Raw genomic sequence first — 17,001 nt, 5'->3', positions numbered from 1 at the left:
TGTGGGAACAGTATCTGTCTGCAAGGGCATAGTGGGCAGGGGAGATCTGTTTAGATTTTTATTCCTTCTTACTTAGTCATTTTGAGTTTTCTTTATTTAAAAGCCAATTAATCTAGTTTATTATATAGTAACACACATAACACCACCCCCCCCCCCCCCCCCCCCCCCCCCCCCCCCGGCTTTTTGGGCTTTTTGTTTGAAGGCTTTATTGGCTTGTTGGAGTACTCACTTATAAGAAGAAGATCTATTTCAATACAATTTCAATAATATGTCTGACTCAGTTTCTCATCTCATCCATCTTAAATCCATTCTCCTCCTTTAGTCACCTGTGTGTCTCATCACACTTCCCAGGTGTGGTTTGCTTCTACAGTAGTTTGCAAATTGCACTTTTTAGATATCAGTGTTTCTGGTAGACGAGTCAAATTACATTTCTCTTGTGACTCAAGTACAGGTGGCTGTATCCAAGAGGACACTCACTTGTGTCCTCACTACCTTTTAACCAACTTGAGAAGTTTACTGTTAGTGAACTAAAGTGTGAGACTGTATGAAGGTGGAGAAAATGCTTTACTCTTTTTGTCACACTAATGCTCCTCAGTCTGTTGCTTAGCAGACCAGTTCTTGTATGTCTCCTAAATATGTGGAACTGAATTACTTATGATCACTGTACAATTAATGTAAACTGAAATTTTGGGAACATGTGACAGCCATTGTAACCAACCACGCCCTCCAGCCAGGCCATTACTTTGAAAGTAGTTTGGTGTTTACATAGCTAGAGACATGACTTTAACAGCTTGGTTCTGCAGAGAAAATATTGTTAGGAAACAAAAGCTCATAAAGGAAAGTTGCACACTTTTAATGTACATAGCAGTGTATTTGAAGGTAGAAATATAACCAAATGTCCACACATGTATGTATACTTTATGCATATAAATGTGTGTTTTCATGAAAATTCCTGTTTGTATGGATGTAGCTATTTTACAGATAACTCTCAGCTGATATCGAAAATTAGCATTAAATGCTAACATAATGCATTGAATTGTACAAAGTACACTTGTTCTGTAATATGTATTTTCATTGCTGACTGCCTCTTTATAACCGTCTTCCCCTTGACTTCCTACCTTGGCCTCTCCTTGCCCTCCACTCTCCCTGTGTTTTAGGCATCATTTGCTGATGAAATCCTCACTTTGTGTTAACATGGAGTAAAATAATATACTGATGGCCTGGATTCCTGTTGGTATTCTGGTGATCCTCGAGGAGAGAGTAATTTGCTGTCGCTCTTGCCATAATGTCCAAGGTTGAGAATTTTATTACATCTTTCAAAGTATCTTCTAACTTTCATCTGAAAATGAAAAGAAGTTGAATAAAATCCAGTTTGCGTTTGAGCTGGGCTGCATACTCACTTATGTATATAAAATTAAACTTGGTTTCCTAAGGAGTTTTATCTTTTAATACAGTTTTTTTTCCTGCTTTATGACAATTATCATATATGGCGGGTTTTGTAGCATGTTTTGTAGCTTACTGCCACAGTTTGAAGTGAGAGCATTAAGTTAAATTAATTTGACTTTGCTTGGCAAACGGTAATAGTTGTGCTTTAACAGCTGTTTGCTTTCCTGAATTGTCCTTGGTGCTGAAATTGCTTTTGTATCTAAACAGCAAAATGTGTTTATAGGGCTACAGAATATGGAGATAAATTTAGCCTGTCAAACAGATATTATTGGGGCTTTTTTGTGCTGTGTTTTTGGGAGTGGATCCTGACTACTGTGCTTCAATTCCAAGCTGTGTCTGCTTTTGGACATTTACAGGACTGTTCGTGGAGCTTTTCTGTTTGATTTATGACCTTGCCTGTATGGGCTTCTGATCAGATTTTATTCTCATTTAGTGCAAAAGGGGCTAATTATGAAAGTGACAAAGACTCTTTCATTGTGCTAAAGCTTTTTGAATGACAAAAGGGGGCTTTAAATTAAAATGAACTTTAACAAGGCATTTTCATATTGAAGTGATACACACTCTACCACTGATAGAGTAATTCATTTTCAACCCTTTCTGATTCTATAAACACATTGTCTCACAAGATCAGTAATTTTTTACCTCTCAGGCTAATGAAGAGTGGATGGTAGACCAATGAATTCTCTTTCTGCAGAACTGTTTTGACATTCTTAATTTTTTTTAAATATCAAAGAAAGGACAAAGAGCTGTGATTTTATTGCATTAATATTAATAATCATTTATCTGCCAGAAAAACATTTAAATATCACTTGACATTTGCAGAGAAAGATTAATGTTTAATTTACTACAAACATAGAAATACTTTGAAATAAAAGGAAATGCTTCTGGATTTGGCAAAACGAAAAAAACCTGCAATAAAATTAAGACAGATATTCAGATATACTAAAATATTCTAACCATAGCAGAAGAGAAAAACATGTTGGTGCCATCTAAAATGTCAATATTGAAATTATCACTTCTGATTGAAAAACTAACATCAACTAGACAGTTTTTTAAGGTCTAATTTAAGCTTTAAATAAACAAAGATAAATGAGGTAAGTGGTTCTCTGTTACATCCATGTGGATACAGTTAAGAAGGCCTGCTATAAATTCTATTGGTATTATAAAAACAACAGAATGTAGTTTCTTGGTAGTACGTGATTATATATAGTACATTGGAGTAAAGCTAGGATATAAGCAGTATTGGTATTATATAATTATTTGTAAGACTGGAAATCAAGGAGGGCTTCCAGAATGGGCTGGTGACCGGAGAAAAGGAAAATAGCAAAGCCCAGGAGTCAGAGAATTATGTAAGTGAAAATACATGAACAAGTTCCATTACCTATAGAAGCATCAAAATGCTGTTTAATAAAGAGAAAAATACAGAAATCACTTTGTTCTACAAAAGCTATTCAGACTAGGAACCACATCAGAGGAGTAGGTGAAAAGTGAAGTTGTGTATCAGTTTAATCTGATGAAATGGCTGAAAATGTACCTAGGCTGCATGACAGTCTATCTGTAAATTTTATCATGGAGATTATATTATAAGATTTCACTTCTAGGCAATGAAATAATGGGATCAATGTACTGAATGAGAATAACATTTCTAGCCCCCAAACTGTTTTTGTAACTAGATTGATAATGGCATAGAGAACCAAGTTCAGTTTCATAATAAACTAAAATAAGACTGTTTCTTCTGCAAAAGCTGTATGTAAGACAAATATTATTCAGATCCTGTGTTTGTACTGAAAGTCTGTCCTTACGGTATCATTGTTCAAGGAGATTTTTGTGTAAGATACAGAAGGAAAGTTTCAGCTATAAAATCAGTAATTTATTAATTAAAGAAGGTTCTTATTCAGGATCCATCTCAAAAAGGTAAGATTCTTTTATAAGAAAATAACCTGGAGCCTTTCCATTAATACTCTTTCTTTTTAATATAAAAAAGAAAATTTATTTACAGCTTGACTGACTTTGGAGAGGTCCTTGAGAATATAATTTAACTATAGGTCTCCAGAGTGAGGTTTCTGTCAATTAAGTTTCCTCAAGTGGTAGTTTGTAGTTATACTATGGAAGTATTTCCCTGGAAAAATGGTGATTCCATGTGTCAAGCACCAAACTAGGCCAAATGCAGAACTACACCATTACTGTACAGTAATCAACTGGAATATCCTCACTTGTAGGATGAAAGGACTGTTTTGCCTTTTGCATTACAAGAATTTGTAGGGACTTTGCAAAATGATGACTGTATTAAGTAAGAAGCATTACGTAAGTAGGGCTACTGTAATGTACTTAAGACTAAAGAATAGGAAGCTTTTAACGTTTTTAACTGTTTTTAGTTGTTTCTTGCACACCTGTAATGTCTAGGCATCAGGTAAATATGAAAATGTTTTACATTAGAGTCTATAGGTAGCAACAGATTTCAGTGCTGTGTATTGAGCATCAGGCCCTGACAAAGTAGGTATTTGGAGATACATCTCTCCCTGATATGCACCAATAATGGTACATCCCACTGTGGTACAGTAGTTTGTATTCCCTGATCTGACTTGGCGGTTGCTTCTGTGGTTAAGGATGCAGACGTTGTTATAATTTATTTATTAACTTATTAATAATTTATTTAGGATAGCACCCATTATATGCTAAGTGACTTCCAAACAGAAATTTCCCCAAACGCCTTTCTTGTAAGAGCTTCACTTTGAAGGATGTGATATGTACACAGTTTTGAGCTACCCATTTTGGTAGCATGTACTTTGTTAAAGAAAGCTGAGTTTCGTGACACTAATGCAAAACCTCTTTGTATTCTGATTTTCTTTTAACAAAGGTTCACTGCCATGGATAACTAACTGCCCATCTGTCATTGGAGGCCTTTGGGGAATTGATAAAGAGGGAGCAGAGAAATTGGTGGTCTGTTGCTTTTCTGGGGATTTGGTAGTTTTGGTGTAGTGGGTGTGCAATGGCCATCTTAGGGCATGGGCCTCTGATTTCTAAGTATTCTTGACACTCCAGGCTAAGCTGATGCACTGCTGCTTTACTGCTGCCAGCTTCTGTATTTATATGATTCTGTGACTTTTTTGAGAATTTGTTCTGCAGTCTTGGGCTCTACTGATATTTTTGTAATTCATAAGAATGTCAGAGAAGTGGGAGAAGGAGTCAAGAGACTGACTACATTTTATCTATCCTTTACCATTTCCCTGCACAGTGAACATTGTCATTTTATTCTTTACAGCTCCAAGCCTTTAGGTCCTTTAACTAAAAACATTAGTGTTTATTGATAAGGGCAATTTTGAAATAAAGCTCGTTGGCTGCAAGTGATTAAAGATCCATCTAATTTGATCAAAACTGTTGAATTCCTTCAGCAAGGTTTTATTATATAATTTCTTTATACGTATGTAAGCCTGCTGTTTACACAATGATATTTGCGGTATATTGGGGTATCTGTTGCTTGTGTATTGTGTTATTTTGCTCATGGTGGTTTTTGAGCAATGATGGCTAAATCTTTAGGATTTCTTGTTTTTCATTGTGCTTTAAACTGGGATCACCATTAAGACTGCTCCTTTTAATGAACATAAAAAGACCGAAAATGTTCCCGTTCTCCTAGCTGTTTCTGTTGTCTTTCTAAATAGTATTGTTTACTCTTCGGGATTACCTTTGAAGGAAAGTTGCAAGTGATGTAAGTAGGTGGCCTTTGGGATTAACACATGCTAGAACTTTAAAATTATTTATGTTTTGAAATCTGTAATAGTAACCTCATTGCAGGAGTAGCCTCAAAAATGCTGCTCAATAAATTTTAATCCCTGTATTCCCCCTTCCCCCTCACCCAGACATCACTCAAACACCAGTGACCAAGAAAAGCATTTTTTTCTGAAAGGAAGAACTCATACTAAAACTATCCATTAGCTGCACTGTCCGGACTACTAAAATGCAAGAATCTTGTAATTGTTTTCAGTAAAAGAAAATATATCACAGTGTTGTCCCCCCAGCTTTCTTGTCTTTTATATTCCACTGATTTTAAGCTGGTTTATGCCTCTTCCCTTTTTCAATCAGTCCTTCTTTCTTAAAGGTTTAAAATTCCTTAATTTTCTGTATGGAAGATGATTCTTTGGCTTGCTTAAAAATGACCTTGTACATTTTTCACTTCATTCAGAGGCTAATCCCACATCTTTATTTTAATGTAATGATCCAGATTAGCTGCTGTGGGTGATAAATTCTGCCTCCTACTTTAATTCACATAACATTTTTGATTTATAAAAAAACCTGTGGGTTTTTTAGTCTAGGCCACACTGTTCTTCAGTATTTCTGCAATGTAACTCAATACAAAGGAATTGCAGATTTATTCATTACGCTTGTTTGGGACCACTGAGAAACAGTAACTGTGATCCCAGATACTAGGATGACCATGGGAAATGGATCTAGTGGACCTTACTTACATCACTTGTGGGGTAAAATATTGGAAGGACTGGAACTTGGACTGTGATCTTGAAAAGGCATAGAAAATCAGATCGTGCTCTTATTATTATGAATTAGGACCAACACCATTAAAATCAATATTGTTACACCAAAAGGAATAGGATAGTTGGAAAGGATAAGAACAATTTTTGAGTTTTGGGTTCACTGCTGTTCTCCATATTGTTACTGAATCATTTGGTAGTGAAACAAACGAACAAATGGAGGCCTGTAACTCTTCTATACCCAAAAGATCAATACAATTTATTTTAATGCTATATTCATAGATAAACCAGTAAAAGCTTGAATTTTCACGTGCTGTCAGTCACAATTAGATTTTATCATATTGTCTAATTACAACAAAAGCTCAATCAGAATTGCTCAGCCTCTATAAGTTATGCATTAATATGTACATCTCAGTTTACCCTTTCCAGTGATGGGAGCTGGCCTTTTACAGATTGCTGCTAAGAGCCAAGGTAGTCATTGTTCCTGTACGATTTTTTTCACAAAAGCTACTGATTAACTGTTCTTTGAATGTCACTATTGATAAAAACTTGAAAGATAATAGAAACACAGCAATTTCAACTTGCTTAATTGAGGAGGGAGGATAGAAGAGAGCCTACGTATACAAGCCTGAAGCATCCAGCTTCTCAAGCCATGTACTTTTGAAATGCTTTACCTGTTTGATAGTCTTGAACATTTTTGAAAGGTGATTTGGATTTTCATTGAAAGCTGAGTCATGTGCATTGCTATAGTTTTAAGTGAAACATCAGGTTCTTAAAATAATTCAATATTGTTAAAAGAGTATTGAGAGTTTTTTTGGTCATTTATTGAACTGTTGCAGTGTAGATATTACTTTGTATTGCAGAGCTTAATATGTGCAATTTTAGTAATTTAAAGTTTAGTTTACAAGGTGCATGTGTGTTTTTCATGGTATTGTATTTTTATTAAAATCATGTGCTTTGCAGATTCAGGAATCTTGATTTGACGTATGCTTTGGGGAGGAGTCCAGGGCATGATGCAAAAACACATAGGATTTCAGAGTTCATCACTATTGAATTAGATTTTTTTTCCTATTTAAAAATCAAATGCTATTTAGAAGTTGCTTAGGACTTTTCACCAAACTATTTTTTAATAAATTCTTTTCACAGACAAAGACCATAAAGCCAGTGGGAATTTACAACTGATATTCTTAGGTGCGCTCCTTTCAGAAGATATCTAATCTTTCACTCGAGAAGTTTTTACAGGTCTTGGTCCCTGTAGTTCCTGTTCCATTTAGAATGTACCAATAAAATTTCTTTGCATTATCATGTCAATGTGTTTTGTGATCTTTAAGGATGGATTGCATTGAGGGTATTCCATATTCTACATTTTACCTTACTTTGTGAAATAGAGTTGCATGAAAATATAGATTAATACTGTTTGGCTATATCTGACGTGATCCCAGGTCCAACTGGTAAAAATGATGTATATTCCAATCTGTTCCTTGGTTGTTTTTATTTAAAGAATTTGTATAGATTGAAATGCAGCTGCAAGTGTATTAGTGATTTTCTATTGCTTACTTGTCAAGATTTTTATTGTGTGGATGAAAAATAGCATTTCAAAACCTGGCAGCGTATTGACAAAAACAGAAGAGCACTTTGTGTAATTCTCTTTTGAAAAACTACCTCTTCTAGAGACAGAGATTGCCTCAGCTACTTCCATTCATATGTATCTTGATCAATAGATTTATTGATAGCTTTTAGCCAAGATTTAATTCTTTTTTTCTCCTCAGTTCACCATGGTGCTCACTTTTCTGAATTAAGAAACTAGAATTAGGCTCCTATAAGCAAGGCATACAATATGCAAGTGCTCTAGGTGTAAAAGGAGGCATTTGACCTTTTGTTGCTAATCTGTGACAGGTGCAGGCTATTTTCTTCCAAATGGTGTTAATTTTCATGTGCAAATCCACCCCCTGAAACCTGCATTCTATATATCCACCACAGGGGAATTGGTGGTCATCATGAGTACTGTAATGGACAGCTGAGAGGGATAATCACTGATATTTCAGCACATTTATGCTTGCAACTCAGTCGTTTTTAGTGCACTTGTGTTTTCACTGCTTATTAGGGAGGCTGAAGTTAGTTATTCATTGCTGGACAAAAAAAGTGTCTGAGAAAGTTCATGTGCAGGGAACAGCACATTGTTACAAATTAGTTTCCTTTACCATTTCTGGCAAACTCATTACAAAGTAATCGTGCCCTGCGCTGAAGTGCACTTCCTCTGGGACCAATAACTGTAAATAAGCAGGGCTGCAAGCTGGCTGATAAGTTGTTGTTCTGAAGATAACGGTCCTTTTTAGCAGAGTGTTTGACCTTTTTCTTTATATTGCCTCAGGCTTGTCTAAGACCCTCAAGGTCTATTTTTCATCTTAAAATTCTCTGTAGGAAAGCACAATGTGTGGTTTAAGAAGATTTTAGGATTGCTTAACATATCTATATTTTCTTTTCTAGTATTTTTATGATAACTGTTAGAATGTATTGTAAGTTTAGCTAGCATTTTCTTAAGCAGGTTTTCTTTATTTGTGTAAAGTACACTTATTGATGTAGGAAGCAATATATGTTAATATTTTATGAGGACTAAGTGTATGTTGCGTGATTAATAAAATAGTAATATCGGGCTTTTTTCTGACTTTTAAAGAAACTTGAAACATGCTATTGACCCCTTTCACTATTCACATTTTGAAAGTACTGCACTAAACATTACTCTGTGAAGCAATTTAACTAAATATAATTAAGAATTTAAGCTTGCATGATTAAAGAAAAATGACTCTTCTTTTCTCAGTATGCTAGGAGTATTGAACAGAACTGTGACTGAAAATTGAGCATGTCTTAAAACAAACCCCAAGGCTGAGTAAAAGCCAGTTTATAGACATTTGGGAATTTGATTTGTTCACATCTTCCCATCAGTTCAAAAAAATCTGTGCCAGTATTTCTGTGAAGTAAAATTATAATAGAAAAAACCCCTTCAACTAATTTCAGAGTGCATAGGAGAAAAAAATCCATGATGTTGTATAAAGTGCTGGCTACTCTAATAAATTGCTTATTTTAATTTTAAGATATTGTCAGAAAGCCATTGGACAACCAGATGACAACCTAATAATAATATATATAAAAATACATTAAACAAGAAATGTCTTAGAATGCCGATAAGTTCAGATCTTAACTGCTCATAATGCTGTTGGACTTTTTTCCCTTGCAGATTACATTACTTCATCAGTTAATTAATTTTATATGTACCTTAAATAACATTACTAATATCTTATGTTTTATAATGTTAACCCCCAAAGTATAATGCTACTCACAAATTATGGAGTGATGATGCTTTATAAAATGTTGCATAGTCTCACAGATAAAACTTCTGTATTGATTGAATGGAGGGGTGATGATTTCATGTGGGCATGAACCCAAAGTAAAGCAAAGAAAAGGTGGTGTTGTAGTAGTGTGAGACTTTTTTCTTTGATTTTAAAAGAACGTATTTAAGCAATATGGTTAGGAATAGACTCTCTTACTGATACCACAAATTACCGGACTAGCAATTTACACAGAATAAACACTGTGCACAGGAAGGGTCTTAGAGTAGTTGTATCAAAACAGAAAACTATTGGTAGGTACATTACACAAAATTGGTGCTATCTAGCTTTCTCTTAAATTTATCATCATTTCAGCACGTAAACTATCCACCTCAGGTACTGCAAAGCAGAGCATATGTATTGTGTAATTGCAGAGAGATTGCAGTAACATAGGAGGAACTTACTGTGTAACCATTCATTAAACAGTTTTCTCTCTTGCTATGCATTTAACAAAAAAAAAAAAAAAAAAGAGAGACATTTTAAGGAACCTTATAGAGCTATTAAAAAATTAAAGCGGTTTAGAAGTTGTTTGCACTTAAGAAAAAAAATTTATTTTCAATGTTAAAATATTAAAATGGTATAATGTTGAAATCAAATAGTGTAATCAATGTTTTAATTCCTGTTTCATAGTTTCTAATGCATTTCACTGTGTTACCTGTGGTATTGGAATATAATTCTCACTCATTAGAATACATCTATTTCCCATGATTTCAGCAGTGTGAAGGCAGTACGTAAAATTGTTAACTTTGTTTATGAGATTAATGTTGGGAAGCTTATATCCTGTCTTGGACACCAAAAAATGTTTTTCAGTGATATTGCCAGCTTTCTGCAAAGTGTCTCTTAAAGCAAGGAAGTGTTTTGTTCTTACAGTTCTAGGCTTCCTTGTAACAAAACTGCCGTCTTGTTTAATGACATTGCTATGTGGGTTGAAATTAGGCTGACAGATTGTGAGCAAAGGCTGTGATATTACAAACAATAGTCTATTAAGCACGAGGAACTTGTTGAATTGGTTACCGAAGGCATTAGTGTTCAGTCCAGCCTATTTAGCATCTGGAAGACAGAGAAGAAATAGTGCACTAATGAAATGTACAAATGATACTGAGCTGCAAATGGCTGCAGGTGACTCTGGTAGCTGGTGTGCACTATGAAAGAGCCCAGGAAGAGGCAGTTCTTTAGGCAAAAAGTAATAAAGTGAGATAAAATTCACAAAAGGAAAAAATGCATTAAGAGGGTTGTGAGTATTCAAGTATTGGAGATAAAGAGGAAAACAGTGTTGGGAGTTCCAGGGAACTATGCAAACAATGATTAAATTGTTAAAGGTTCTGCTGTTTTGGGGACAGTTATGTAGGTTTTCCAGAGCAGATTGGCCTGGAGTAGTTCCAGCATTACTGTTCTTCACCATCAGTGATTTCATTGACATCTGTATGATTCTCCAGTGCTAGTTTAGGTATCCTATGGACTCTGTAAAGTAGTTCTGAGTGGGCCATCTGTCCCCCATACAGTTCAGATCAGTCTGATGGTGAAACAGAAGCTGAAATTTGCAATAGGTCGGAAACCAAGGTCTCATTTTGCTCTGTTTTTATTTATTCACTTAATATTTTTGTTTCCTGTGTTTTGCAGTACAACTTCTTAATGATCTTTGAACTTAAAATACAAATTTAATTGCTTCTGTGTCCTTCTTTGGAAGTAATTTGACCAAAATTTGCACCTCTGCTCTGTGCTGCAGATAATCTATATCTGGAATTGCTGAGATCATTGCGAGGCATGTATACATAGTAGTTTACAAGCTGGACCTAGTCCACAGTCTGTGTTCGTTCAGCTTGCTGCCTTGCTCTTAGAAAATCCACCAGCATCACATGCCCAGCTCAGGCTGAAATGACTCTGGGCTTCCACACATTTAGCTCTGCAGAGGGAGCTTAAACTGACCTGTGAGGCAACTGGAATCCAGCCTGGGCAGCTGAACAGCTTGGACCACCTAAATTCTGAAATGCATGAGGGATATTGTTTCCCCTACAATGTTATATGTGCATGATGTTTAATGAAAAACACAGTAAAAAAGTCCTTTAATTAAAGGTATTACAATGCAATAGCTTAATTTTACCATTCTTACTTACTTTGGATAATAATCTGTAGAAAATAGTAGTTTACATTAAGATTTGAGTTCTGTTGTTGTGAATAACAGTGATGGGTCTGACCCCTGTGGCAGAAAGTGCACTTAGATGTGTAAGGGACTTCAGATTAAGTCAGGCAGATCTGGTGGGCTGACCTTGGTTGGATGCTGTGTGCCCACCCAGCTGTTCTCTCACCCTCCTCAACCAGGACAGGGGGGAGAAAACAAGATGCAAAAGCTCATGGGTCAAGGTAAAGACAGGGAGATCGCTCACCAGTTGCCATCACTGGCAAAACAGACTCGACTGGGGGAAAACTAATTTATTGCCAGTTAAAATAGGTTTGGATATTAAGAAACAAAGAGAAATTAAAACACCTTCCCCCACCCTTCCTTGTTTCCCAGGATCAACTCCGCTTCTCCCACAAGGAGCAGCGCAGTGGGATGGGGTCTGCGGTCAGTCCCCAGAGTTCCTCTCTGCTGTTCCTCTGCTCCAGGCTTGGCCCTTCCTACATTCCTGTCAGGGGAATCTGCTCCAGCATGGCTTCTCCACAGCCACTGGGCCTTCAAGGCATATTCACCTGCTCCTGCCTCCCTGCAGGACACAGGAGGTCTGTGCCCTGCCCTGCGGCGCAGCCTTCCTGCCTCCTTGAACCCCAGTTCTCCTCAGACTCCCTCACTCCCTGTATGTGTGGTGCTTTTTCCCGCCCTTAAAGCATTTCTGCTAAGGAGGCGCCACCGCCTCGGCTGAGGGGCTGGGTGGGGCCCCGGCTGCTGCGGAGGCGGCTGGAACCGGTTGTGACCGGCCTGGGGCAGCCCAGCTTCTCCTCAGAGAGCTCAGCCCTGCGCCCCGCTGCCGGCACCTGCGCCCCTACAGCAGATGACATTATTTATACTTGGCAAAGGTATTCTAGCTGTACAATATTGCTGTTTTTTTATTTTTTTTCAAATATTTCATATGCCAAATGTGTCCTTCAGGCAAGTGTTTAGGAACAGATTGCTAGCATGAAGTGGTTTTCTGCAGAGGGATATGGTGAAGAGAATTTTCTTCTGAAAAGAGGAATGTGGGTAGGAAAGTAGAGGATAACATTTAAAATAGAGAAGATTAAAAAAGTTCAATTAGGAAAGCCAGAAACAATTTGGGAAAAGGAAGAAATATATTGATGAACAGAGTTCAGAATTTTTTTTCCTGCTGCTTTTCCGACCCAGAACAGCAGATCAGCCAAATTTTGCTGCTTGTGCACACCCTGCGTAGCATGTTACCGGTAACAGTTGTACTGACTGGAATGGAACTTGCTGACGGAGTTGTTTAGCTCAAATAGCATTAGAAATAACTATTTGAACCCAACAGTATATATCCAACTCAGAAATATATATCTAAGGCCAAAAAAATATCTGAAGCCATGAAACCAGGTTTGCAGTGCTATTTTTTTTTTTTTAGAAAGTATAATTTAGCCTGTGAGGTAAAGTGTGGCCCTGTCTTACAAGACCTGATGAGATGGGGTTTGGATCAGATCAGGAAAATGTGTAGTCTTATTTTTGTAGCATATAAATGAAATGGGCAGTCTAAACCTTGTCTTTAAAAATCTTGGCACACTTCAAAGGAAAAATGACAATTTAGCAATTTAAAAGCACTTAGCAAGTTCTCCCAGTGCTGAACTTCATATCTATAGCCACTGTGATTGTTTGCTGAATAATGCCATAGGGGACAATGTAGCTCTGACTATATTTAAAAATATTATTCCATGAAATTCTCCAGGAAAAAAACTGAGGCAAAATCTGACAGCCTTGTGTTTTTTGAAGAGGTGATAGTGGCTGCAAATAGTAAAGGACAAGTATTGAGATAGCTTTTGAATCACAAGGGAGGTGAAGGCTGGCCCATCTGTGGGGAGAGAGGGGTGCTCAGAGTGCCAGCCAGGGGGGCCAGGTGGAAATCTATTGACTCTTTAATTGTAGAGGTGCTTGAACATGAGCAGCAAATGGGAAGAGAGAAATCTATACAGGTGGGGGATAGAAGAGGTAGAGAGACGTTATTAGAAAAGTGAAAAAACAAAAGGGAAGCAATGAAAAGGATATTAGGATGCTTAACTGGAATACTCAGATGAGAGAATACAGTAAGTCAGTTTAATTGAATAACAAAAATCCATGTTGTCTTCTTTTTGATGTATTTTGATGCATGTAGCTTACTGGTAGGTAATTTATTTTGTGACTGTTATTAAGTCTATTAAAAATAATTCTGAACTGTTATAAGGCTTATTATATATTTTAACTAACAGAGGTAGAAGTTTTTAAAACTTTCCCCAGTGTAGTTCCTGGAAACTTTACCAGCTGTTCATTAAAATGCATTCTTTTTCATGTGTTCCTGGTAGGTAACCTTGGACGGGTGGACCACATCACACAGTTTGAGTATGACCTGTTCATTAGACCAGATACCTGTAACCCACGGTTTCGAGTTTGGTTCAACTTCACTGTTGAAAATGTAAAAGAATCACAGGTAAGTAAGACTAAATTAGATAGTATGATAGGTTTAAAAATTGCTTACTCCAGAATATATTTTCATAAACAAAAAAGATGATATCCAGGGTTTTTAACTAAAAATTTGCTGTAAAAGATTTTTTTTGTTCTTTGAAATTTTACAAGTAAAAGCAGGTGTCAGCATGACTGAATATCACCCTGTTGTTCAGCTATCCAAGACAGCAAGTTAGTGTAATATAAAGATATTATAATATTTGCCACCTAACAGGAGCTGTATTAGTAATGGCTGCTATATATTTGTTTTACTATATAAAAAAATAAATATATGTGCTAATACATGAAAAAAGTCCATCATAGCTGTTCAAATATTACCACTCCAGTCTTCATTTAATACATGTAGAACAAAGGTAGTGCTGCAAACAGGTGTTACTCAAGTGATTTGTAGTAGGTGAGGAGTTGCCTGCCAATGTGTCCCCTGTGAAAGAGGAGGTTTAAATGTGAAACAACTTGATAGGCAACTGTTTCACATACTTTTAAATAATGTTTCTTTGAGTAAAAATGCCCCATGAGAAAGAAAGTTCCTTGCTCTATTTTTTGCTTGTCTTATACTAAGAAAAAAAAGTTACGTAATAACTTTCATTTTCATATGCACCTTGCATTTTATTCTGGCTTTCTGTTTTAGTTTATCATAATCAAACTGTCATTTTCACCTAATGGAGAGAAAACATACTTAGTAAGAGGAAAAAACTGCAGAAGCTTGTTATTTGTATTCCTACGAGACTAATATCTCAATATCCACCACTGTACCATTCCTGTTACAACTAGAAATCATGAAATTGTTTATCTATCTTTCTGGAGCCTAATACTTTATCAAACAGACCCTTTCCCCTGCTGTGCCTTACTCAACTATGATCAAATTATATAGTCATGAGATGAATGGGAATCTGTCTCAAGGAGGCGAAGAGATCTGATAGAACGATACAATATATATCTAGTGCTTACAGGATATTTGTTTTCATGGTTGTCTACATGAAAGAGAATGGTTTCACTATTAAGTTTGACTTGTGAGGTCTGTTTTTATAATGTGTGTTCCTATAATCTTTTTTTCATCTCTCCAATTTCCGTTAAAAGGAGACCAGCATGAACATAATCTAGTCTGGAACCTTATTTAGGTCTTTGTACTAGCGGACATGGGCAGTATTAGTCATTGTAGCTCAGCTATATTAAATGAATGTTAGAAATTGCTACATCAAACATACTGTGTAATCTGGTTTGTGCATTTTGATTATTTTCTTCTATGTTTTACTAGAAAATAATAACAAAACCCCATTCCATTCAGTATTGCTTAAAAATGTTGCAGTAATACACAAGTAACTTTGATCACTTGATGTGTAAAAGTTGATATTTTAATAACTCGGTATAAATAATTGTATGTATAATATTTTTATTTTGGATATATTGTATAGGTGATGTGGGAGGAGGGCAGATCTATGCATTTATATATCCTAGGTCTGGTTTCAGGCTTTTAGATGACTGAACATCTTTTAGAACAGGCCTTTAGAGGACTGAAAAGGAGTAGCTACTTTTAATAGTTTTGGGTATTGTCTATATTACATTTCCTTCTCATCTTCCTCTTCCTTCAGCTTCAAATTCTTAAACAAATTTATGTACTTAGATTTGAAAATATGTTGTTTTTCTTTTCATTTTAAGAATATCTCCAGTTTTGCTTGACATTTCACACTAAAGCCTTTATTTCAAAGAAATTTATTTCAATAGTATAATGAGAAAACAAGAAATCCATTCTCTTTTTCTCCTGTTGCATCAGACCAATCATTTATACCCAACAGTGGACAAATGGGTAAAAAAGTAAACAAAAAAGACACAGTGTAAAAAACAGTCATACAAATACTAGGAACACATAATTGTACTGTGTATTTCTGATTTAGGTTTCAGTTCTGCTACTGGATAATAGTGTAGTTTTTACCATATGTTTAGTGCAGTATTTTGTGTTACTAATCTAGTGATAGATGAAAAGAAATACTGATTAGACATTCCTGCCAATCTCACTGTCCATGCATTATTCCATAGAGAATGGGTTTTTTACATTCCACTTTTAATTTTCTTAAGCCAGGGAGCTTCCACTTCTTACATCTCAAAACAGTACTATAGACTCATCTCACTTACAGTGTTGCTTGATTTTTAGCCTAAAACTTTCCTTTATTTAATCCTACTATTCCTAGTTGCAATTCTGCTTAGTAATAGCTCCTCTTGGTACAAATAAATCCTCATCATCCTTGGCTAACATTTATATTTCTGTAAATTATAACATTCCTCATCATTTGTGTCTCAACCCAGCTATCATGTTTGGTTCTTTCAACTCTATATCCAATAGAGCACTTTACCTTTAAGTGTTTAAGTATTTTTCTGCTTTAGGGCCTTTGGACTTTCATCGTAAGTGAATCTTTCCAGCCCTTTGATAATTAGCCTAGTTTCCCAGGGAAACAAAGCTTATATGATCACACTGTCTACTTGGTATCCTACTTTTTTGTGTGGTTGCTGATCTTTCTCCTCTCCTTTCTCCCTCAATAGTTTCTTAACTCTTGGCCAGTTTCAACACCACTGGACAGGAATTTGTGTAAGTTTCGGGAAAGCAGGCTGCCAGATGGGCAAGAGACCCATTAGTGTTCCCTCTGGCAGACAGGCTATAGTACGAGATCATTTCTTATTAAACATCAGAGAATCCACAGAGGAGATGCATAGGGGAAAGTACTCATTGGCATTTGCATTTTTAAGATACTGGACAATCCAACCGTGAAATCCAAATCCATAGCACTTCGTAGTTTTGCTTCTTGCAGAACATCTTGTTTTTATAATTATTCTTCTTCCAATTCCTTCAATATTTTCTTTGTAGTGTGGAACTAAAATTAAATGGACAATTGTGAGTACGCTAACATCCCAACTTACAGAGGAGAGACTCTAGTCCCTTTGCTCTCTTGCTGTCTCAGTATAGACAGCTGAAAATTGCAGCAGCCTTTTGTTGCTGTATCACTATGGAAACTTATACCTAATTTGTTTTTCACTATCATACATAAGTCTTTTTCAG

The 17,001-nt window shown here is 36.1% G+C and overlaps 1 protein-coding gene across 5 annotated transcripts in view; it reads left to right on the top strand.

Annotated features, from left to right (window-relative positions):
- LOC101910707 (BEN domain-containing protein 5) overlaps positions 1-17,001 on the top strand; it is a 965,145-nt gene that overhangs the window by 39,557 nt on the left and 908,587 nt on the right. For all 5 annotated transcript variants that reach the window (XM_055814853.1, XM_055814852.1, XM_055814850.1 and 2 more), the window contains exon 3: positions 13,793-13,917. In XM_055814853.1, the coding sequence (XP_055670828.1) occupies positions 13,793-13,917 (125 nt within the window). The remainder of the gene's footprint in view (positions 1-13,792; positions 13,918-17,001) is intronic.

Source organism: Falco peregrinus, chromosome 10 (assembly GCF_023634155.1).
Source record: "Falco peregrinus isolate bFalPer1 chromosome 10, bFalPer1.pri, whole genome shotgun sequence".
Lineage (NCBI taxonomy): Eukaryota > Metazoa > Chordata > Aves > Falconiformes > Falconidae > Falco > Falco peregrinus.
Note: the sequence above shows the minus strand (reverse complement) of the source record. Positions and strands in the feature narration are given on the sequence as shown.